Source organism: Anticarsia gemmatalis, chromosome 21, assembly GCF_050436995.1.
Source record: "Anticarsia gemmatalis isolate Benzon Research Colony breed Stoneville strain chromosome 21, ilAntGemm2 primary, whole genome shotgun sequence".
In the NCBI taxonomy this organism is placed as follows: Eukaryota; Metazoa; Arthropoda; class Insecta; order Lepidoptera; family Erebidae; genus Anticarsia; species Anticarsia gemmatalis.
The window spans coordinates 4,419,514-4,445,572 of NC_134765.1; the positions used below are offsets into that span (position 1 = coordinate 4,419,514).

Sequence of the window (26,059 nt, forward strand, 5' to 3'; positions counted from 1 at the left end):
AAGGGTTTAGGGCAGTAGTCCAGCAACAGTTGCATAGATTGGAGTTTGTGTATATTTTTTATTTTTTTTCATGCTCCAATAGTAGCATTGTAAATTAGTGTTTTAAACGATGAAGAATTAACATCCTTAATGTTGAATCATGAAGAACCTACAAAAAAAATTGTCTGTCCTGCAACAACCGTTTTATTCACTCGCTATACCACTTTACTTTATATATAGTTTTTGCAAACTATACGTAAAAATACCAAAATAAAGAAATCACGCAGCGCGAGGAAAAGGATTAATAGATTTCGTCATACGAATGTAGTAACTATGTATTTTACAGACCAACCACTGCAAATTAATTTCCAGCGCGAGAATAATCGTTTGAAGTATCCAAATGACACATTTAATTTAACAACAAACAGTACGATTATCGACCATGACCAGTGACCACTAAACCATAAAACTGTTGCAACCGTTTCAAACAACCACAGACTTGTGAAACTGCCACAAACGAGTAGCGCGATTCTTTATAGTCGGTACTGTGGAGTATCGAAAGTTTGACATTAAAAATGTACTGCCAAAATAGTTCCTACAACGCCCGGTAGAGGCGTTAAACAGATTTTCATGTAAAATTTCTCGATAACAAGCCGGCTGTCGGTGCTCGAGCTACAGAATAGTGAGAAAATAAAATTCAATTTCGCTTAAATATTGCCTATTCATAGCTACGCTTTCTATGCACCATTACCTAAAGAGCCCATGGGAAATTTACGGCCAATTCACGCCAGGCATTGGGCATATGTTTATGGTGAATTTTAACTGGTGTTAGGCCGCATTCGAGTTTATGTAACAAATGTTTTCACTAAACATTGACCATGTCATTGTAACCTACAAATGTTTAAGGTTGAAGAGGTTAGAGGATGCGGATGCATGGATAACTAAAATGGCAGATATTGTATAGAAAAAATATCGAACCAAAAACCGTTTAAAAATATTTTTTCTTTACTTTATTTTGTAGACCGAATTCGCTTACCTTCACACACCTTTACACATAAAGCTGCTGGGACTTTATTAATGTGCCTCCAGAGCTACAGGAGCAACAAATGGACCTATAAAGTATGCTAGCAAATACTTTCGCTTAAAACTACATGTTCATAGGAAATGACGCGATTATTTAGAATGTTTGACAAACACAGACACGCACAATTGAAAACAAACATTGACGAACCGTTTTCCACTTTCACTCACTAACTTGGCCAAAAAAATAATTTAATTTGAACGTAAAATATTAAATTAGTTATACAAAAAAGCCTTTAAAAGGTAATACAAATAAAAACTACAAGCCATTTAATACAAATTAACGCCATTTACGTACATAATTACATTGATTGCCGAAAACAAATGTTGGTCGTAAATGGTGTTGGCCGTATTTGGATATTGGGCCAATGTAGGCCAACTTGTCAGTCGAATGATGTGTCAACGCACTTTCATTTCTGGGTAAAATGTCTTTTACATTTTTGATACTATTTATATAAAAATAGTATTTCTTCTTTTATTCTGAGAATTTGGTTTTGGTATTTCCGAAGTATCTGGAATGATGTTCGCGGTTTGTCTGAATCATCTCAATTGAAACGATTACAAAGATTTCTTTATTTTAGATATCGAGAGGACGTTCTTAGAAAATTCACTGATATAATGTTTTACGTAATATTTGATTACTCATTTTTTCTTGCAAAATATTTCTATAAACCCAAAAAAATATATATTTTAATCGTGATTATGTTGGAGTAGGTCAGGTAGACAAGAATATCGTCTTATGAATATTAAGTAAATATATTATTGATATTGACGTTACATTCTAATACAAGTTCAATATTTTATATCAAACATCAACACGACATACCAAAACAAATTACCCCATACCCTTACATACTATAAACATTTCATCTCCTTAAATATTTCAACTGCACATAAAATAATGTACTTAAATATGTACTTGTCCTTAGGGTGTCGTAAAAATGTCCAGGCACCATGGTTTATAGCGCGAACACCCTATGAGGGCCAGGAATTCGTATGAACAAGAGTTTTGTTGCTTCTAGTTAGTTGAGCGAGTTGTTAGGAAAGTTACTTGCGCTATTTGAGATTTGCGTTACAATGCTCCTGCAAATGTTTGATGTTGGGATTTATGTGACGATTGACAAGTGACTTATGTGCCAAATTACAAATTCTCAAAAAGACAGCTTCAGGAATTCAACGATAGATTTTGTTTATTATTTAATAGTTCAGTCTCATTAGATCACATGTGTAATCTAAAGGAATGGAAAAAAGAACACGAATAATCAAGTAAATAAAAAAAGTTACAAAGAATTAAATTTTGCTGAGAGATCTTTATGGACACAGTACCTATCTAAGGTTACACAAAATGCTTTTTCTAACCTGTCAATTGAAAAAAACATATAATTAAAAACATAGCAAATACAACTGAACACAATCAGTCATCTAAAATTCATATTATGTTATACGTTTTAACATTATAATCTATCGACAAGGTCAAAAATGTTACAATATTTTATTAAAAAATATAAGTATATAAACATTTAAATATAATAAATTCGGTTCACAAATTAATGAAACATAGGCCAGCGAGCTTTCACCGCGTTTTCTAATAACTAAGAAAAGTTACGACTCATAAATTGTACCGAGGCTCCTTGGGAATTTCAATTGATTTAAAAACTTTCCACTTACACTTTCTTTAGGCTAATAAAATTATTATAATTTTATTTTCTCATCCATCACTTTTAGGTACTTCTTTGTGTTATTAGGTTAGATTTTCATACCAAAATAGACGTTAATAGAGTAAGTAGCTTTTGTATTTGTATGGAATGCCTGACTGTTTGATTGTCGTGACATGATTCTGTCTATATCCTGGCGCGTTATTTATATCGCATATTCGGTCTGGAAATCCGTACAAGTTAAGTATTGTGAACATCAATGCCTCAATTTCTATACCTATATTATAATAATATTTTGGGCTAAGTAAGTATCCCGATCCCTAAGGCCCCGTCCCGGAAGGCGTCGATTTATTAGTAAAATAGTTCGTTAAGCTAACAACTGTAGCTAAAATTACATTATTTCCATCAAATCATTATTTCATTAACATACAAGTTGTTAGAACATTTTTCATGAACATCATTAAAATTCAAAAAATATATCACTGAAAATCCCTTCAGTCAGTAAATCTTTACTTTGACCACCAAACCATCCACTAACCACATGGTTGTCGTAACCACAGTTTGAACTAAACTCCTTTTGAACAAGCTTCCGGCCCACCCGGCAGCCGATCAGCTTAACTGCTTACAGCGTAACTTTAAGCGCAGCTTTAAGCGTAAACGCTTGACATTTAGTGTAAGTTGAGTACAAGTTATAAGATTAAGCGACTTAATCTTTTTTGATAGGCTGACCAATATTTGATCTAACTGAACGGAAAATCCACTAGAAAATTAAATGACAATAAATTTAGCATTTTCATGTAGATAGATAGAATCAGTATATACTAATAAATACATGAAACGGATTAAAAGCAAAAGAAAATTAAAAGATCTGCAACCTCTTTAAATAATAGATTTACTTGAGTGTGACATATTATAATAAAAGCTAATGAATAATATGAATTCAATATACGCTCTGTTTATTGATAGGTCTAGTCAAAGTTTGACGTATCTTAGTCCAAATTATTAGGCAGCCATTATCCAAACAATGCATGTTGAAACGTAATATTATCTTACATAGTGTTCACATAATTAAATTTTGCGAATACATCAAATTTCGAAATATTTCAGTGAAAACTGATCAAAACATGCGATCCCAATTATTTGTACATTAACGTATACAAATTCTACGAATTTTCAGTTCATTTGTACAGTGAAATATCGGTTCAGAGAAATCTCTGACAAACAAACATTAATTACTTGTTTTGTAATATCGTGCATTGATATTGCTGGAATATTGACTTCCCTTGAATGCACTGAAATACATTTTCAGGAATTCTGAAATGAAATGGAAATTCTTGCTACTTGTAAATCTCCTGAATATCGACAAATTACATGCTATACAAATTTTCAACATTTTGAAATGAGTTCTGAGGGAAAATTACCCCATAAATATTATTATATTTCATCAGATTCGTAATTTTAGTGTGTACTTTGAGGGTGAAGAAGTTCTTTTGGAAATTACATCCCATCTACTTAAAACTGTTCGTTGAAATTCGGAAAAGCGTATTGGGAATAATTATTCGCACATTTTTTATTGGCTTTATTGATAACATCTTTTTGTCCACCTGCTGGAAACCACGAATTTTAATTACGACCACTTTATGTGAAAACGGTTGTATTTTAAACCTGTTTATTAGTGTTTATAGCTTTGCCACTCAAAAATAGTTTCAAAATTACTCTCCCCTTTTAAGTGTCATAACAAAAGCTTTAATCTTGTCTTAAAATCGCTTCTACCTATGAATTGAACCGCTTATAATTACGTTCACAAGATTACGTCAGTTTTGCTTTTAATAAGGGATTAGCGTAAACACTTAATACCTCGACAATGTTGGAGCGACGTTCACAACTCAATGTTCAACATGAATATTACAGATAATACGTAGTTTGTTGAGAGATTTAAAACTTAATTATGCGTCAAATTCTTTTTAATAATTATTTCGTTTGTTCTTATGGTAATGAAACTGCTAACCAGAATTTCCGTTTTCTAATAGGAAAAGTATTTTTGACGGCGGAAAATGTACGATGTAAACTTTTATTTTCTGTTTTGTTTGCTCGACTGACAGAAGAAAAGAAAGATTTTTCTAATACACTATGACAGAGAAGTAATCCTCCAGAATTTATTTAGAAAGTAATTAGAGTAGCCCACATTTTCTTAAGCAGAAATTAAAATTAAACGCAAATACTTGATACATTTTATTATATTGTTGAGAATTTAACGAGGTTGATGACAAGAAACGACCTTCAAAAAGCAGTAAGTCTAAAAAACATATTTAATTTCACTTCTTTATTACTCATCGAAAGCTGTATTTTATTTCCTTGATCCATCTAAGGGATATTTCTTACCCATCCAAAATCAGTCTTCATCGTCCTTATCTCTCAGCTGATCTAAGAGTACTTTCCCACTAACCTACATGTGGTTTATACCGGGAACAACATCTGGCCAGTAGTGTGACCACACGGCTGTTACAGGAATATCGCTTTCGGCTTATTATTGGAATCACGACCGGGATTGGCGGTTGCAAATTTATGGGGTAGAGTCACCATGATTTGGAGTTACTTTTGAGACTTATCGAAATGTAGTTCCTGTAGAAAAGTTTTCAATGATATTGATTCAAGAAGTACATCATTTGAAACGATGATCCGCTGCTGTTTTTGAATTTATCAAACTCTAATTTTCTGTCACTTTAACTTTATACTTACACTTAATATTAATTATAGCGTAGCATAATTGTGTTTTAAGTTTTTTGTCAATTCTTTAGAGATATTTCAGAATTTATTAATTACAAAACCTTACAAAAAAAAAACGATTAAATTGTACGTCCCTTTACAATACTACGTCTAAAATTTATCAATTAAATCAAGCTTCAGAATTTATTACGTACCTTCTCTCCAACCCTAATTCCTTTACAATCAATTCCTTCTATTATAAAATAATAAACAAACACTCGAGCCTCAAATAACGTAAACAAAGCCTTTGTTTTCATCATAAAGATTATTCCGTATTTTGTATTTTTGCCTTTCCAAGTAAACTCTGAACTGGGTAGTGACTAAGTCACTGACTCAGAATTTTTAGAAACGATAGCAATTGATTTTACTGCTCCGATATCTGAAACGGCTGTAAGTCATGCTTTTTGACATGTGTGTAGGGAATTAACACGTGTTTTTACTGTATTGTAAATGGATTTTTATTTAAGTAGTGTTTGTGGTTTTTGTCATATTAGAAAGGATGCAACGAAGACAGAACTGTTTACACCAACATTCATATTATTATGATACTGAACTTTACTTACTTATACTATAAATATTAGTTAAGTGAATTAGCGTAGTTAGTTCACGCCAAATTCTTTTTACGAGTAAAAGTTCTCATTTTCATAACTAAAATAACAACAAATAACACTAAATCTGTCTGTCTTAAGGATCCGTTTGGTTGTAAGAATAAAGGGTACGTATAATAAGTTGAATGCAATAATTTCGATTGCACATATTATATATCTTCTTTGATTTTTAGATTATATGGAAGATTGTGTACAACATAACACCTGCAAGTAATATTTTTCCATATTATCATTGATTTCCGTGTATACTCATACCTGTTGTTTACTATCATATTTGAAGATGTTCATATCTTATCACAAGATAACTTGTATCCGTCTTATCTGAGTTATGTAAGGAGAAGCGTGGGTTAGTTGTGATTTGATTTCTGCCTGTATTTACCAAACGTAGTTTTTTTTTGTAGTAAGTTTTTGAATAACATACTTATTGGTTTTAGAAAGAAAGTTTGGTTCAAGAAAGAGAGAAAGACACGGAGAGAGAAAATATGTTGTGACATCTAGTAGTAATTAAAGTAATACGTCCTACTTGGGCCATATAATAATATCTAAGATTCATAATTTTGTCATGTTGGTATGGCTGTGTTGTTTTGTATGTTTATAAAAACCTTGAACAAAGAACCAAAACCTTTTACAAACTTCTGATTTGTTTACACGCGTGCGTTACTTTCTATGGTAAATATAAGTAGGCTTTAAATATATCACTATTGGAAATGAAATACGAAAGTGAATTCTTTATACCATATTTTTTCATTAAATTTATTACACGTATGGTCATATGGTCATCCTATCGCAGCAAGTGCGGATGTTAAGACTGAGTTGAATTTAAACATTAAATGACATTATAACTACATATCTATGTACATATAATCTCTTGTAAGTAATAAATTTAATTTAAACCTATTCAGTATGGAAGTTTCCGACATTTGGACATAAAATCTTAGTTGTAAAAGGTGCATTGAAGATAAGTCATTGACCTTATAAAACTACATTGTATACCGTATAGCGAAATGTATCGAATATTCTGTAAATTAAATCTTTAGCTATGTATTTAATTTTGAAACTCAGAATTTGTTAGCTAAATTCATGTGCATATTTTTTAAAACCCCTCTTTTTACCAAAACAAGGTGTATCAAATCATTCAAGTCAAACAATTACCTAACAAAATCGGTGCGATTGGCTCCGCTGAACTTGGGTTTCAGATTCGATTCCCCAACAGTGTCATTATTTTTCAGTAATATCGAATCAGAGAGCTTAAAAAAGGTGCGGGAAGGTTTTTAAATCAATCTAGACCAAACTGTAGGTTGAAACTGGGTAAACCCATAATCCATAAGTTTTAATAGTTATAGACATCATTATTATTGTAAAATAGTATAATTCAAGCATTAATAAGTAATTGCAACAAGGGGTCAACGACCTAAGCTCATCTTGAGCACTTGTTTGTTCTATTCGTGTACATGACGACACATACAAACACAACAATTACATAATTATAACAAACACTGAATGACATGAGATAACAAAGTTCTAAATATTTCTCTGTTCCTTAATTTTTAAAGTCATTGGGTGTTACTTTGAGGTATGAAATGGTGAACGTGGTATACATTTATAAATAATATTTTGTAAGTAAAGTGAAATTGGTTAATATTGTTTTCTTGATAACAGCGAACCATGCAAGACTTATACAAAGCTACTAAAATTATTACAATACGTTCGATATTTTCATCCTTTGCTATTGCCCAATTTATCCTTTTTCCACCTTAATTGTAAGAAACCAGTTACCTTAATTTCACAATAGAATTTTCCTCTAAAAAAGCATTTGAACTAACAAATAATAACCGTGATTATTTGCCAATACTATGACTCAATTATTACCAAAACGTCTACTATTTAGGCAACAACACAAATATTTCCTTTTTGTAGTCGTAAACGATGACACATGAAATTCCAATACCACTTTACGTAAAATAGTGTAAATTAATAGCGAAGATGTTTGTTACCACATCTATTCAAGAGTACATGAAGAGGGCAGTACTATCGGTGACGCGTCCAGCGATTAAAGGACGCAAGTAACGACCGTTTGCGATAAAAACTGATAACTAATCTCATTCTTAGTCAACTGACGGCCACTCTAGTTTGTTTCTTATATCCGTGTACACTACACTACAAGTTTATTTTTAAACGGACAGATTTAATAATCGAACAGTGATTTTACAAGTTGCCATTGATTTTAAACCAATATCACGTATCAAAATGTTTACAAACTATTTGATATTTTAATGCAAACAAAATGAAGTAAATATTTGTAACTTTAACTGCCAGTAGAAAAGAAAAAAAGTGACTTATAATAATGTAAATATCGAACAATAAAAAAAGTAATAAATTAAACATTCGAATAAAGAATTCAGATTGGATTTATAACCAAATAGTGAAGCGACCAGTGTTTATGAGACAGTTTATTACAACTTTGCATATTACGTTTTTACTATAAAGTTATCGTCAATGAAATTAATATTACGTTAGTGTTAATGCAAACAGTTAATAGATCTTTTCGTATGAAAGTTGAATGATTCAGTGTTCGTAATGATGCGAGTGAGGCTACAGGTCAATGTGAATATTGCTCTAGTGATGTGTTAGTGTTGTGCTAAAATGAGTGTCCCGAATTTGAGTGTTGATCAAATTACAGGTAACTTTTTTGATCAGTGTTCTATTTTTTATATAGCAATGTACGTATCACACCCATGTTGTGGAATTGAAAGAATTTTTGATATACATTTATTTCGATATTATGACTAAAAACTATGTTTGTCCAAAAAATCTTTAGTTGTTCAAGAATTTATCAAGGACAAATTACTAATACTACAAAATGAAATATTGTCAATTACACTAGACATCGGTTTTGAGATTTCCATAGATTGTTTAAAGTTTTTATCATCGCGAGCCCTATTTACATGCTTATAGGTATGATAACTACTTAAATATCGTAAAACTCTATACTTATAGTTATATTTTATTATAAAACGTCTTCGACATAATCCACGTTGGCCTTGAAACCGTTATAACAGTTTTATGTTCAAGATGTTAGTAATATTTTATCGAGTATTTTTACGAGTGTATTGCTTTTACCGTGAAGTGTACCTAGTAACTTATATACTTGATATATGTATATAACATCATGTCTGTTATACCCAAAGGTGTAGGCAGCGGTGTCTAAAATGCACCGAAGTTTCCCCATTAACGATGCTAATCATATGGAATAGGAAGTCTTTGCCATTTTACTGAGCACGTTTAGAACCTATATGAACAATACTTAGGTTTAGAATATTAAAACAGCAAAACGAATATAATAATTGTAAAACTATTTAGTCATAATGAACTGTCAAATTATTTAAACAATTACATCAGTGGCGTTATCTTTTGTTGTTTGTGGTCGAGTTGACATAATACGTTATTTATATACTGTCTTCTATCTACTAGTACAAATAGGGAGCGAGATTTTGTGAATTTGTACCTGTATGTATAATTGTATACATACAGGTACGAATACATATTCCACTGAAATAATGTACATTCCAAGTCAATACTTGGAATGTACATTATTTCAGTGGAATATAGGCAATTTAAGATGATATTATGTTGAAAAGAAAAATTAGTGTGTTGAATAGGTACATAAATAAGTAAACATCACTCAGTACTGTCCCATTACTAGGCAAGAGTATCATCGCCTAATGAGGGAGGGGTTAGGCTAACAGTCCACCACGCTGGTCAAGTTCGGGTTGAATACGTATTTGAATAAAATAAAAATTATTTACATTTTTCGAAAACTTTTGATTAATTTCGAACTCAAAACTTCAATCAATGTTACGTTATATCGGTTGCTCTTAACCGGATGCAATTTCCTCCCAACACAGTCTTTATGTCAACTTCCAACTTATATAACTTTTAACCCGACGTAAACGAAACAATTGTTTAAACAAACATGGCGTCTTATCTGTCAACAGTAATTATGAACAAGTTTCGGTAAAATAACCTCTATGGTTAACTAACGGTTAGTTAATGAGTGCGTTATCTGTGGCTTGTGTATTAGTCAATAGTTAAAGTTAAATAACCATGTTGTAGATAGTTTGGAGAAGGTTTACTTTTGGAATAGGAAAAATAGTTAGAAAAATACTATTTACCTATTTAACTAGCCCTTAAGGCCTTATTAAGTGCAAAAATATGTATAAAAAGTAGTTTCTTATTTACGATTACTCCATATTGATGTAAATTCTAACTTAAACTCAACAGTATTTAGATCATCGCCTTCGAATTTTACTTAGAAAAACTCCCAAACAAAGTTCTATTTTCTAATTTCATACAGAAATTTAGTCTATGAAATACACTATGAAAATATTTATACGAAAATATTTTTTTACACATCATCATTGGCCCGGGTCCTACTATCACATATGATTAGGGATATCGCAAGACTCAAAAAAAATTCTAAGTAAATGAAGCTACCAATAAAATCCCACATTTCCTTACAAACTACGAACTCAATATCAAGAACTACACAAAACACAGCTAAATGAAAAATAATCAAACAAATATTCGCAGTTTTTCCTTAGAAACTCGTATAGACATTGAACACATGAACTTCTATATAGAGTTCACAATAACACACATCTTTTGATGTTAAAACAGCTGGATTAAGTAAACAATTCGCAAAAAGTGTGTTTTTCTGCTATTGTTTAAGTCTACACTCACAATTGAACACTCAAACGTGTCTCAGGTTTAAGGACTTAATGTCGTACTATGACTTTAACTATTTTTTTTTTTAATGCTACACAAATTTGAGTGAGATATTAGTATTGCATAGATAATTTTTATTTGACGGTCAATTTATTGCAGTGGGTCATTTTATACATTGTAGACATAAAATACAACGAGCAACGTAAACCAAAGATTAGGTAGAGGAAACTATTTACGAAACATATTTGATTATTTTCGTGTAATATCAAGATATTGCACAAGGATTAAAACAATCGTGCAATTTTCACCTTGTTTTTTTAAAGTTCTCGTTCTATATATTTCCTCAGAAATTGAATTCATAAAACCAGATACAGCTAGCACAGTCTGGCTATTATATCAAATTGTTATTCCAATATAATAAATAGAAATAATAAAAATGTGTTAATTTTCCGTCTCAAGATATTAAGTTTTATACAAAAAAAGAGTAAAGCAATAAACTTGACACTTAGAGTAAACTATCATGTGGTACTGGAGCCTAAACTAGGGAAATATCGTTTCTAAATGCCAATAAATTATTTCTGAATCACAACCCTAACACAGGAACTACCGATCTTCTAAATATAGTTCAAAAGATTTGCTGAACTACAAAGATTTAGGTCGATATTGTTTACCGCACTTCGCGAACTGTCGGCGTTGAAAACAAGCTTTACTTTTTATTTTTTATTCAAATTTTGTTCCGTTTTGTTGACAGAATGCTGTTTGACAGTTGTTGACAGCCAGTAGCTTGTTTGTTTGCTTTTTTTGGTTATAATCGTGAGAGGTATTTTTTAAGAAACAAATGAGACAAGTTTGCAGTTTTTGTCATTGTTCAAATTATTAATTTTAAGTCACCATATCCTTTTGGCTTCATAACAATTGTTAAGTATCGTGTTTGTAAAGCATTGGAGCTGTTGGTACAGAAATTCATTTAATCAAAGATCTTAATTTAAAAAATAGGCTTTTTACCGTGTTTTGGCACAAGTTACTAATTTGATAGAAAGGCTAGACATATCAAACTCTAGCTAGTGATCCATTGCTCAGTCAGAAGTTTTATGTAGGTGTGTACGTGACGATACGTTTCTTGTATAAATATCCTTTCATTTGTTTACGTTATGAATTACTATATACTATCAATAGTATATTAATCATCTACGCAAAATATTAGACATTAGTCACTGAAGCAACATTTTGTTTATCCACATGGGCGCAGTTCAAAGTAATTTTCAAGAGTTTAATTCTAAGAAAACTGCTACAAATATTATTTAAACTGCCACTCGTAACGTCGTAGTATATACGTATAATCACGCCTCTTATATACTTATAGAGTAAGCAGCTACAGTTATCGATTGCTTGATCTTTTTTTCAAATGCCTTAGTAATTTTTTTTTTCAGTTTAGTAAATTAAGTTCCTGAAAGTATTACTTGCGTGTTTAGGGGCTGGTAGAAGTAGAAAAATAACTGATAAGAATAAAAAATCACAGTAAACAAAAGTTCAGTTTTATGTATGTATTATTAAACATCACTTGAAGAAAAACTTAATGCGTGGAAAGTTTTTTCATAATCCAGATAGGCATGGATTTTTTGCAAAGAAGGTAGGTACTATGCACAATGTGCTTAATAATATTGAAGAATGAGAAATAATACAATATTGAAGTTCTTAAAATAAAGACTAAAGTTATGGATTTTTCCATAATTAAGATACAAATGGTATTTTTCCATAGTGTCCAGTGTATGATTACTATCGATAAGGAAGTTCAAGTAAATTGCTTAACAAACAGTTTCGAACTAGTTGTCGTTCCTTTTATAGTGAAATATAATTCTATGTAACTAATACAATGTTCTACTGTTATATTATTTATATGAATAGCAATTGCAGCACTCATTAGAGTTAATTTGACAGTTCGAAATGCAGTAGAATGTACTTTTGTCTTATTGTTGATAAGACATTTTCTAAGTTCAATTAATAGTGTTATTCGTAAAATATGACTTTCCTCCCTTTTTGTCAGGTTTCTGGAGTCTTTCGCAGTTTTTGGTTTTCCCTCACGTGTTTTGACTGCTGAGCAAAGGTATTATTCGATGCAACCTTACTATCCTATCAAACTATCGCATACTGTTTCTTCTGCGATATACTTAAACAATGACTTTTGACTTTCAAGCCATTAGTGCGAGTCTAGTACGACATTTTAGAAACTATTATATATCTGTCATAGGAACTTTGTCTGCCTATATAGATAAATTTTGTCATTTGACTAGGTTCCACAATATTGTATAAAAAAATCTCATTTAAAATTATTCATAAAACCGTTACAAAGTTACACAAATAACTTGTTATGTTATAAATATCAGCATTCTTGTATATTGACCGTATAATGTGTATATTATACGTATTATTAGAAATATATCTATAGTAACACTCATCGTTCGTGGAACAAGTTGCCATGAATGATTCCATTCAAACAGTTTATTCTTGTTAATGTATGGTACTTGAATATAGATGTTAATAATAATTTATGTAGATGTATGTATAGAGTATGAGTACGGTAATGCTATATTTAATCGGTGTCTATGTAACACGTGCATATGTGTAAAACAACCTAAGCGAATATATATATTTATTATCCTCCATAGAATTCAAAAGAAAAATTGGAAAAACCTTTTGGAAAGGTATTTCCAACGACACTTATTTATTATTTACTTCTACTGTTTTCATGTAATTACTTTAAAAATAAAAATCTAAAACCAAAGATTAATTCAAAAGCATTGACCATTACCAAAATCACATTAATCGTCAATCACGTGCCTAGTATTAGTCTCCTTAAATATTGCTTATTTAATCCATTACTGTCTTATTAGGCACGTGTCACCTCCCGAAATAAGAGAAGGGCCCATACAAATTTACTTCTTACAAAGTTAAATTGCCTATAATCTCTCAACAACGAAGTAAGATAACATCCCATAATATTTTATCAAACACAGAACCTCCACTGTTTCTTGTAACAAATTTTTAAGTTCAAATTTAAAACTATAGTGTGTCCCAATACCGTGTTATCGGGACGTAAACGGTGGTACGTAGTGTGACAATCAATTTTGTTGAAGACGAGACGATTCCAAATATAGCAGAAGTGACCTAAAACTTTTGATTTTTAATTTTAACATTAGGTGCGCTTTAATTTTACCTATCTATACATTATTTTAGTCAACATGTGCACATTTATTTAAAGCATTATATTATAAATATGTGTATATATAATTCGGTTTATATTTGCGAGTTCAGGTTTCAACTGTTTGCATCGTAAAATAGACAACAAATAGCTGAAAATTACTTTTGATCGAGCCATATGATGATAGTCACGTTATTTTAAATAAGATGTATCATGATAACGACACCGCACAGAAAAGCTAAATTAAGAATAAGTGAAACTGTCAGCTCCATTCCTCAGAAACTAACAGGCAATAGAAAAATCGATAATAAATAGATTTAACCTCACTTTTCCTAACCAGCACATTTACAACAAACAAACCACTAAAACCACTTTCGCATGCAATAAAACATACACAATGTCCTTAGAATTAGCTGACGTCCCGCCGTTTCTAAGATATATGGTCACATAACTCTACCGTCGTTGTCACTGCGTCGTCGGTGGCCCGTAGACGCGGAACAAATCATATGGTTTAAAGTACGTATGAAAAATCGATCTGCACTTTGCCACTATCGGTAGGTTAAGTGAAGTTGTGAAGGGTTAGATGCGGTTGTTTGTGGGGAACAGAAAATATTTATGTAGGTACAGCAAATTAAAAGAACTTTGCGAAAGCAAAAGCAATGCTGTCCATTTAATAAGTGGAAAAAAAATGCTGTGTAGCTTAAAAATGTAAATGGATTGAATATTGGCAACATATTTTTTTCTTGGTTTTTTAATTTGATAGAAAAAATGTAACAGTAGTTAAGATGAAAATAGAAAAATTTTCATCTTCACTACTGGATAAATTCCTTGTATTTGGTCACGGAATTCAAGACCCCAAAAGTACTTAACAGTTTACGAAAAACACAATATAAAATTCATAATGTATTCGACAAACGTAGTACTCATAAAATTCAAAAGCCCAACTTCTAACTACGTTCAAATACCGCATCCAATCTAATTCTCACATGGGTACATAATACTAACTTTCGTCTCCATTATTTAGGCATTTGTAACCGTCACCGATACAATACTGCTGATTGGCCCTTCGACTTAAGACAGAAACAACTACCAGCATAACTTGACCTCTGACATCAAGAACAACAGAACGAAACTGTCGAACATTTATCATATCCATACGGATCTTGAAATTTTGGTCACATGACTTTCCTACTAAATATAACCAGTGTTACTTGAGCTCTAGTGTCCAGAACGTTGTAGAATTTTTTGTTAGGTTTGTGGTTAGTTTAGAGGTCTTTAATAATGGATGGTTCAACATTAATATTTATTAGGAGAAAGCCTATTTCGTGGGCTTTGTTTGTTTAATTTTTTGTACGGCATCTTAACTAGTTGTAATAGTACGTTGATTGGAAGGCAATTAGCTACTGAATGAAGGAATTCCTACGTGTCTTTGAAATGAAGGCATTTGTTTGTGTGCATTTTGATTAGGTTTTTACTCTAGATTGTAAAATAACTACACGTCTGATTCTCGAATTAGATGGACGTGTTAGACTTGTTTTATGTTCTTATTGACTTGGTTATAGGTTTTATGTAACAAAATACGTGATGAACAAATAAAAATCTAAACTCCTGGCATTTTTTTAAATCGGGGTTTCGTATAGTCTAGGTATCGGTATGGTACTCGAAAAACAATGACTTAGTTACGATTTTTTTGTTGATAGTAGGTACAAAATCGGATTCATTGCCAATCCGGTGAGTAGCTAATCTAGCTTTCGATAATGTAATGAGTTAAAATGCTCTTAATGCATAAATATTAGGCAATACAAAAATTTAATAATTAAAGCAATACAATTTTTTTAAAAGGTTTATACATTATAAATAGAATTCACTTATTTTTTTTTAAATTTAAGACGTTATAAAGCTAAAAATATTTTTCTCAATACTCGGAAGTTACGTAATTACTCCCATTGAAAGTTAATCAAGGGGAAAGCTAATAGAATTTTTATGGTCACAGAACTGTGTTTATTACTTTGCTTCTTTATGGGAAAACAATGGGAAACTGCTATATAACCGTATAATGTTGCCCACGCTTATCCCAAAATTGGGCAAAACTCGTATCTCACGATAGATGGTAGACTATTTATTTTTGTGCATAATTTATGATGCAATTTGAATAACAATTTGTTTTTGTGAAGGGTTTAATTTATTTTATGGTGAATGTAAAATGGTCTGCTGGTTTTGTAGTAGCGGGTGTGAATGTAGAGCAGATAATATACTTTCTTTGTTTAATGTTGAGTAAGTGAGTACGTGTCTCGTCTAGTTCCACTTATTAGGACAATTTTCAAAGGAATTCCTTGTATCTTTATTGGACCGGTACATAATAATAATTATCTTATCCACATAACATAAATAATCTATAGTATATTATTAAAGAAGTTAGTACTAAGTATATTCATAAATAGCCCGTTATTTACGACATCATCATCATCATCATCATCTCAGCCGGGAATCGTCCACTGCTGGACAAAGGCCTCCCCCATCGAGTGCCAATAGGACCGATCCTGGGCCGCCCTCATCCATCGGACTCCGGCAACCCTTACCAGGTCGTCGGACATTACATTACATTTACGACATAGTTGATTAAAATTTTGTAAAATCCTGTAAAATTGTCAGCATGCCCTGCAGAGAAAAATGTTCCTTCTTTAAAAATCTCTTCTATAAAAAGCTTAAGAAATAATCTTTCTAAGCAATTAAAGGATTATTTTTTAATCTTAAAAGCCACGACCCAACGCAAGCGTTTTATTCGCTATTTCATTTCGGACGAGTAACGAGTCCTTAGTTATCCTGACTTGCTCGATTTTTCTTTTATTCAAGAAATTTTCAAATATATTAATATGTTTAAACATTTACATTTAATTAAACTATAGAACATGCATCGTCTAAACTGTTAGTCAAATTTAAACTTGGTAAGGTAACGGGGACATGACGATGATATAATAGCCTACATTTCTTACTAAAATATTGGTTGAAGGATACCAAACTTGAAGATAATTCAAAGCAGTATCTTGAACAAGATTGTCTGAACTAATTGTTTGTTTGTTTGTTATAGAGATCGAAGCGGCGGAAGCGTGCAAATGGCTCCGGGCAGCCGGCTTCCCGCAATATGCGCAGATGTACGAAGGTAAGCTGTTATGTTTGTTTATCATTAATATTGTTGATGTGGAGTAACGCGTCTCTTCACAAAATGAGAAATGTGTGACGACTACGGTACAATTTCATGCTAGTACTATGACGGCTATATGGTGGAGTTGTTAAGAAGATCGCTTTGCCATTGCGTCGGGAGGCATTGGGTTTGATTCCCATATGTATATTTTCGACACAATTGGTGGTTTAGGATCTGTTAATCTTCTTAATAAACGCTTTAGGGATTGCATTGATGAGACAACATACACTCCCATACGTCGTCATATTATTTGACTTGGAACACCCTGTTAGGTACAACTTACGAGTGGATAGATGATTTAGAATACACATCCTTAAACCTACAATAGAATAACACAACTTTTTGCATTACTTAGGGCCTAGTACTCTATATACTCATATAATACACACTTTATTAACTGTTCAACAACAGCATAACAAAACACAACAATCATTAATAAAGTCATAATTCCAACAACTGCGCACGCAATATTAATCTAACAACATTAAATAACTTTCATACTATAGTCATACAACTTTGTAGAGAGCCTTGGATGTAAGGATAACAGCTGGCTAAGCAACATATCATTTAGAATTCACCACATCATTTACTAGCAGGCGTATGCAACTGACAGTAAGTGTTTGCTACAGCTATTTTGGAAAAATATACACATAAAATTTTAATCGAGATAGAAATCAAAATGCTGACACTTATAATACTCAGTGAATGATATGATAGACTATGAGAACAAAAATAACTATACAAAAACAACATGTCTGAGTTTGAGTGTGAGGAAAAAGATTAGGAAGACTGACTCCACTACTATATAATACTAGCTGACCCGCGCAACTTCGCTTGCGTCACATAACAGAGAATGGGTCAAAATTTTGCCCGTTTTTGTAACAATTTTTATTGCCATTCTGCTCCTATTGGTCGTAGCGTGATGATATATAGCCTTCCTCGATAAATGGACTATCAAACACTGAAAGAATTTTTCAAATCAGACCAGTAGATCCTGAGATTAGCGCGTTCAAACAAACAAACAAACCCTTGAGCTTTATAATATTAGTATAGATGGGCTTGTATGTATGTAGAGAGAGAAAATAGAGATAGCACCAAGTTGTCGGACTATAATTATACATAAATGAAAAGCTAGGGTTACCAAGAACTACGCCCTATTAAGGACAGACCCGGAATAAACTCCCGACCTGTCCCAATGAATACATTAATCATACTTACTAGTCAATGCGAAGTTTGTCCCACATTTTGTTAATACAGGATGATTTCAAATATTGCTATGCAAATGGGATTATATTTTGCGATGGATGAATGTTAATGAGTTGTTAAGATTGTTTGAGTTTGTTATGGAATAGGCTGTTTTATTATCAGTCAAATCTGCTACTCCATATAAAATGTCAATAACTTTTTTGTATGGAAACACTCTTCTCTCTTACATATGTCATCACTCTTATTCCGATCTGTGAAGTTAGTTGGCCATAAGCTCGCTCCTTATTATATGGGACTAATTTGTTGATTGCGAAACATGGTTATATTTTATATACCTCTGTGTAAAGCAATGTTAAAGGCGTGATATTATGTATGTAGACTCTAGTTTCATTTCACTGTAAAAATAACTATTACTTAAGTCTTAATGATGTCTAGAATATTATACAGAAAGATATAAAATATAAAACTGAAACTGAAAACGTGAGAAATATCAAGAAAATATTGAAGCAAAATGAAACGTTTATCAAAAGCAATAAGAATCCAATCTATTTCTAAGTCAGTGCAAGTATTATTTTATTTTAAAATATTTTTTTCAGAGATAAAAGAAAATTGCGTATTATATTTCTTTTATATAACACAGTTGATTAGTTTCACAAAGAACAGTATCTATGTCTTTGCTTTTGTTTACATTTTATAAAATAAAACTGCAGTATTGAAGAATAATATAATTTTCGTCTTGCAACACTGATTCGATGTACCCTCACCTGAGTTTTTGTTTCTGATTTATAGTGGTTTTTGCAGTGCTCGGCAAACTAGAGTTTGTGAATGTCATAAATTTCTTATTTCTGCTGTCAGCTTATCTAGCAGTTTCACCACTCCTGGATAAGTATCATTTAGCTTATCAGAAGGAATTATGACATTAATTAAAAAACTTAAATTAAGACTTTATTTTGCAAATTGGCTGTCTGAGATTTATTCATAAGTTGTGAGACAGACCCTCAAAATTGGCACGTTAAGTCGATTTACAATTCTAGCAATGAGCGTATTATCTTTGAAATTCAAAAATATTAAATATTCAAATGTTACACGCTGTATAAGTCAGCCATTTAAAAGCTCAGCTGGCCAGATGAAGCTAAATCCCACTCAATTGATCGCTATTCTTACATTTATTAATGAACGAATTATATGGATGCTCCTCATTTTTTAGTAATATAAGATTTTTTTAAATGAGTTATGCTATAGTTATTAGGAGATAGTCGAACTAAAAAATAACGATCTTTTTTTTAAATCTAGATGTACACGTAATATTGGAACGTTAAATTGTGTAACGCAACGGATCTTAAACACGATTGAATATTAAAACTTTTCTTGTTTACCCGACTGTGTATTATCATTTTTTCTTTTAAATTCTCGTTATCGATCATGCGTATAAACTTACCTGTTGGAACTCCAATATCTCTTACATTTTCATGTATGAAAAAACCTTTTGAAAAACCCGAAGACAAATAATTAAAAGTGATTATAAAATTCCAGATTTCAATCTATGACTAATTAACAGAAAACCTAGAACAAAACATATGTCTAGACAAAATGTAAAAAGGTAGAATGTGTTAAAGTTTTTCCTTTATCTCAATTTGTGACTTTTGAGTCATTCTTGTCTACAGTTATCCGGTTATACTACAAACTAGTCTTTATATAAAAGTTAAAACAAGGTGTTAGATTTTCCTCGTATTAGTCACGATGCAAATGTATTATGTATCATAGCTACAGACTGTATTACGAGTAGATAAATAATTAGACATTACGAAATTATGCAGTAAGTCCGATTTTCTTTTGCCACAAATAGCTTTTATTAGTGGACTTATTTTGATATATTTTAATGAATAATAATAATAAACACTTAATTGAGTAGTTAACAGTACGATAATCGTAAAATTAGGCGATCGTGGTTACCAAAAACACATTTAATAAGATGCATTCCATCATAAGGATAAATTCTTCGGCATTTCTTATCCTGTCTATACCTTGCAACAGTTTGAATGTCCATATTTGAATACTCATAGCGCTCAGACAATAGCACACAGTAGCTTGCAAACCATCACTGAAATTAAACTAGAACTACCTTTGAGACAGTCAAGTTATTAGTATATTAGTAATTTGTTAATAAACTTTACAATATAAAAAACACATTTAGTTCATAATTCTAAATGAAAGTATACAGATCAAAAAGTCAACCTACTGAACTATTATGAACCCCGAAACATTAATTTACCCGGTATCAAAATGCATTTAGTTTCAATATCTTGCGTACAAATGTATTTGATTACGTAGAAAAAATATGAATTTTAATGTTGAATTCTCAGTCACATCCTCTTTATGATAGCCATACTGACAATATAAAGTAAATTATCCTTTAATAGAACCAAAAGGACTAAACACAACTCTTATTGTGACGTAGAATTCCATTATTGAATCACGGATGGAATCCATTCTCCAAATATGGATACAGACAGCTTTTTTATACAATATGGCCCTCGGGTGTATGAATAATTAAATTAGATGGACTTCAAAGGACAGTGACGTGATTTTTTATATTCAAATACGTTTTATTTGAACTGTGGTGGTAATTTTACTTTAGAATTTTAAACGGAACCTTTTTTTTCATTAGTATTTGGTTAAAAGTAGTGATGAGTATTTTTCAAACTAAGTATAGCTATCCTAATGGGCCGTGCACACTTGATACGTTATATAACAACGTTTTATAACATCTACTCATACATTTGTAGTTTTATATAGCATGTTATCGTGTACCACCATGTGTACGCACCGCCAAATTTTCGGTATGCAAGTTGACAATATAAAGCTCTTATCATCAACAAAAAACATTATACACTTGCCATAATGACGCTTATGGCTGTACGAAAGCATACCTTTGCCAATCTGTTATCGATTCGGTATTCCAGGATTACGTGCGGCACAGATTACAAAACAAAAAGTAATCCGAAACCCGAACCGTACATTTAAAAATGCATAAATCCTTAAAACACACGTTTCACTAATCACCGACATCCATTACTGTGTCAATATTTTTAAAAAGCGATAAATACCTTTTTACTTCTCTACCTGCAATATCCTTCAACCTTATGGCGTAAGTATTAAGGTTGAAAATCGCCTGTGTTGTAATTTTATGACGAATTTTCAAGGTCTTTATCATAATCTCAGATAAGGCAATACATAAAAATGTAAACGAAAGAGCTCTGTTTACATTTGAGTGCCATCTTTTGTGCCGACACTTTGTCGTGACGTCACTTTTGTGATAACATTCTAAGAAAAGGTGTGATTTTTCTTGAAAAGGAAAAGTGAATCATAAATGTACTGAAAATTATGAGAAAACGGATTGTATGAAGGATTTCAAAGTGCTGTATTTTTATCGTTGATGTTGTGTGATAAGAGAGTAGTGAAGATGATATGTAAGTAGAAGATACTAGAACTATTTTTAGGTATTTCTTTACATAATAATTATGTGTGTTAATGAGACACTTGTCTGCTCATGTTATAATATTATTGTTATTTAAACTATAAAATGTATGGTTTACTTATTATTTATGTAGTATTTTTTAAGTAATCTATATTTTTACAAGAACCCATTCTTTCTTTATTCTCATTTCTTACTACTTATGTTTTGGTTACCTTTTTGAAAGATATTCATTTCAACAATAAAACATTTTATTCTTGATCAGATTACAGACTGAACTATAAAATGATCTGGTTATTTCCCAAGCTAAAACTAAAATGTGAGTCTTAAGTTTTATTCAAATGTGCTGACCTTTCCTTAATTGTAAAGATCTGCTTGAATTAGTTATCTTTTCCTTATAAGAGTTTTTCCGTATATGACGAATCAATCGGACTTTTTGAACTTGCAACATTTATTTCTCAGTAAAAATAAAACGTGCTACAGTCTTTATTTAAATGTTTTACGGACATAAGGAAGGTATTAACCAAAATTTATTTTCGCAATTAATTTTATACTTATTAAAGTTCTGAGTGTGTGATAAAATAAACTGTAACACGTAAGAAAGTAATGAAATAATACGTAAAAGGATTTTAATTAGTTTTTGGTGTAATTGTTTTTTATTATACTTGTTCTTTGCCACGTACTGTACCGGCGGCTCGAAATTATAAAGTTGGCAACAATGTATTTTTCTGGATTGTTTTTATTGGTTTGTGGTTTTGTTTACGCTTATTTCTTTTTTTTTCTTTTCTTTAGCTGATCGCACTACGATAAGAGTTTTTTTTAAGATACCTATGACAATCTATGATTACAGCTATATATAGATTATTCGATCCTGTTTTGTACAAAATATTTTTTTATACAATAGTGACTCAATATAAAAGCATTTCAACAGTTAAATAACTGATCCAAATATTTACAAAGGGCCCACAGCTGTAATTTAAAGGTAGGTACCACAAAATAGACCTTTACAAAAAACCGATTCCGTTACACAAAGTACACTTTTATTGGGTCTATAAAAATTCTGGACCTTCATAATTTTCGTATTTGGCTTTTAAACTAGTTTTCGAACACAATGACCCAAAAAACATAACAATAAATACGACGGTCGTTCCAATGACATAATCTAAAGTTTTTTGCTAAAAAAAAATACTTTTTTTTGTGAAAGTCTACACCTACTAAATGCCCACAAACATTTAGTATGGTCAATATAAATGATCGTTTACGTCAGTCCAACCCAAACAAGATAACTGATTAGTCTTATCTATAACAGGTAGAATATTTCTAGAAAAATGACTAAATCCAAACCTAAAATGAACTCCACAAATTACAATAAGAATTCCTGTTTGACACTTAGTGACACCTACAAACTTACATCTACTGTCAAAACAAAACAATTTATGCAAATATGAATCTTAAATTTGTATAGTTAAGATTTATTTTAAATTTTTCAAACAGCTAATTTAAATTTGTAACCGTATCAGGGTTGCCAATAGGGGGTCGGATCCTTGACAGAGCAAACTTATCTGTCAAAACTTTTTTTACGATTAGTTCAGGTAGTGGTTGTATGCAGTACGTGCCTTTGCCTCGTAACGGACAGTCCGTTCGGTAACTGTGACTTCGAAGTTCAAAATATGTTTTTATTTGTTTGTGTGAAATTACTAAACTGTTTTGTGTTTGTCAAAAATTATGTATGGTAAGTGATTGTCATGTTTTTTTGTATGCAAATATTGTTCTATAGTGTTAGATAAATTACATTGACATAAATTTTGGCTTAAGTTTGTTTATTATTGTTAAGTTAGATTTTTCTTGCCGCATTTTTACATAATATTCTACACCAAAACGTCTTTAGACTTATATTAAGATTAGCTATTCTATGTTTAGAACAATTTTGACCTTTACAGTCCAGTACCTTTTTTCGGTTGAGTAGTTTTCAAATTGATCACTTACAGACATACCAACACTCAGCATAATATAAGTGGCGTATGTAATACGTGACCGTGGACACGACAAAACGTAAACGATATTTTACTGACAGTTACATATCTGTGACAAAAGTCATTTGTGTCACTTTATACTTACTTTTTTATCTTCGAAAGAGGTTTGAGTAACTTTTCCCTTACATAACAATTAGAACCATAGAGCTTTCCACAACGTTCTAGAAATAAAAATATCAATAAAATTAACAATAGGTAGTTTTTGTTGTTGTAATAATGAGACTAACTTTATACAAATTGATAATTTCTAATAGCGGGGAATTTAATTACTAGATTTGGATACATTATCATTATTATTGACCATGAGTAGCAATGCACTTCATATCATTAAGATATCCTCCATTTATGTTAGTCATATCCTATGACTGCATTTTTAAGGTTTTTCCAACACTCAAATTATTACTATAGCATCCTTGAATAAAGCTACGACCGACGGATAAAGATTACATCTCATTTTTGAATAAGTATCGGCTAGCCTATCAGAAGCAATATTGACAGTTGATTATATACATTTGGACTCACTTTATCTATCGGATATGTTTTCCAAAAAATATCCAAAAGCCTTAGCTCTATTTTTTTTCCTTTTCTAACACATTTTGGCTTACGTCAGTATTTTTAGATAATTTTCTATTAGAACTGTACTACTTAAGGAATGAGTACATATTTTTAGAGCAATTATTCACGACTTCTGACTCAGTCCAGTACATGAAGGCAAAAACAGTAGCCACTTAACACTGTTAGATACATTATGTTATGACGTCACTTTACTGTTTTCGCAGTTTAGTGCATTTGTGTGGGTGTTGTATGATGCATTTCATGACATCATCGTCAGGTGTTATTCTACTTAGATATGATGATGAGACATTTTGTAACTGTGGTTTTTCATAAAAAGGAGATAATTATCAGGTGATACACTTTGAAAGATAAAATCGGATGAGTATTAGTGCTGATGAAGAAAAGGTAGACCCAAGAAAGAAGTGATGGTTTGCATAAATATTAATATAATTAATTCAGATCTGTTTAATAGTCGAAGAATACAACATTTTCTGGTGGTCCTGTGGTTGGCAAATATTCCGAACAAAAAACGTAAACTTATTCACAACCCAATTTATACTAAACCAGCAATATTTTTTTCAGCATACAAGTAATATTTTATACGTCGCCCGAACAAGCGACCCATTTTGAATATTGCTGAAACATCAGGGCCGTCCATGACCTCTTTAAGCATCAATTTGATACGATTACGCATAAAATTCATAAAAAAACGGCAGACTGGGATTTTTATTAAATGCTCGTATAATATACAATATTTACCCGAAATATGAGAAAAAAACTAAGCTATGTGAGTAATTGGGTTTATTTAGACATGAGTGGATGACTGAAGTCTATGAACCTTTTATGTTTGGAAATGCGTAGGTACTTCTAAGAGATTTTAACGAATTCTTACTTTTGGTTTTTTAGCATTACACAGAGACTACCATACAATCGCGTTGTGTACCACGACACCACGACAACAATGCAACTGTCAACAGTAATAAATTTTGTAAGAAATCTGGTCAGCGACTCTAGCGGATTCCGTAGGAACTATTTTTGCAGTACATTCTCAATACTCGATAATACTTACCGTAGAGAATTGCGCTACAGATTACATTAGGCATTGTAAAGCAAATGCGAAAAAGCCTATCAAAACAAAAGTCTATCTTGCTTGCGTCTGTAGCTGACGACAAGACGCAACGGTTTTTTACATTTGACAGATCACGTCGCGTCACATTGCGTCGCGTTCATCACTCACGCAGAACCACGGGTTAGCAACCTTTTCTATCGCAAAAAAGTCCACCGTTTTAAAAAAACATAGTAGAAGTAGATCAACTAATTAGTGACACTTCTTTAAGCGTAACGAAGGTCAGTAATTAAGACGACTTAAGACTTGTCTTCTTATTAAGGTCGGGTTCTTTGAAATATAGTCGTTGTGTTATTGTTTTATGTGTTCCAATTGACGCTTGTAATTTGCTATTTATGATTAGAGGTTAAGAGATTAATGTGACTGTTTGTGGGTTTATTTGGGCAAATTTTTGACCTTTTGTCGTTGGACGTATTGTGTTGTTTGTTGCTGGTAAAACTACCGATGTCT

The 26,059-nt window shown here is 31.6% G+C and overlaps 1 protein-coding gene across 5 annotated transcripts in view; it reads left to right on the forward strand.

Annotated features, from left to right (window-relative positions):
- cv-c (RhoGTPase activating protein) overlaps nucleotides 1-26,059 on the forward strand; it is a 298,529-nt gene that overhangs the window by 216,451 nt on the left and 56,019 nt on the right. For 3 of the 5 annotated variants that reach the window (XM_076128413.1, XM_076128414.1, XM_076128415.1), the window contains exon 2: nucleotides 17,101-17,172. In XM_076128413.1, coding sequence (XP_075984528.1) covers nucleotides 17,101-17,172 — 72 coding nt within the window. Of the gene's footprint in view, nucleotides 1-8,467; nucleotides 8,769-17,100; nucleotides 17,173-23,520; nucleotides 23,628-26,059 lie in introns of those variants that run through there. The other 2 variants (XM_076128416.1, XM_076128417.1) reach the window with 2 other exon arrangements.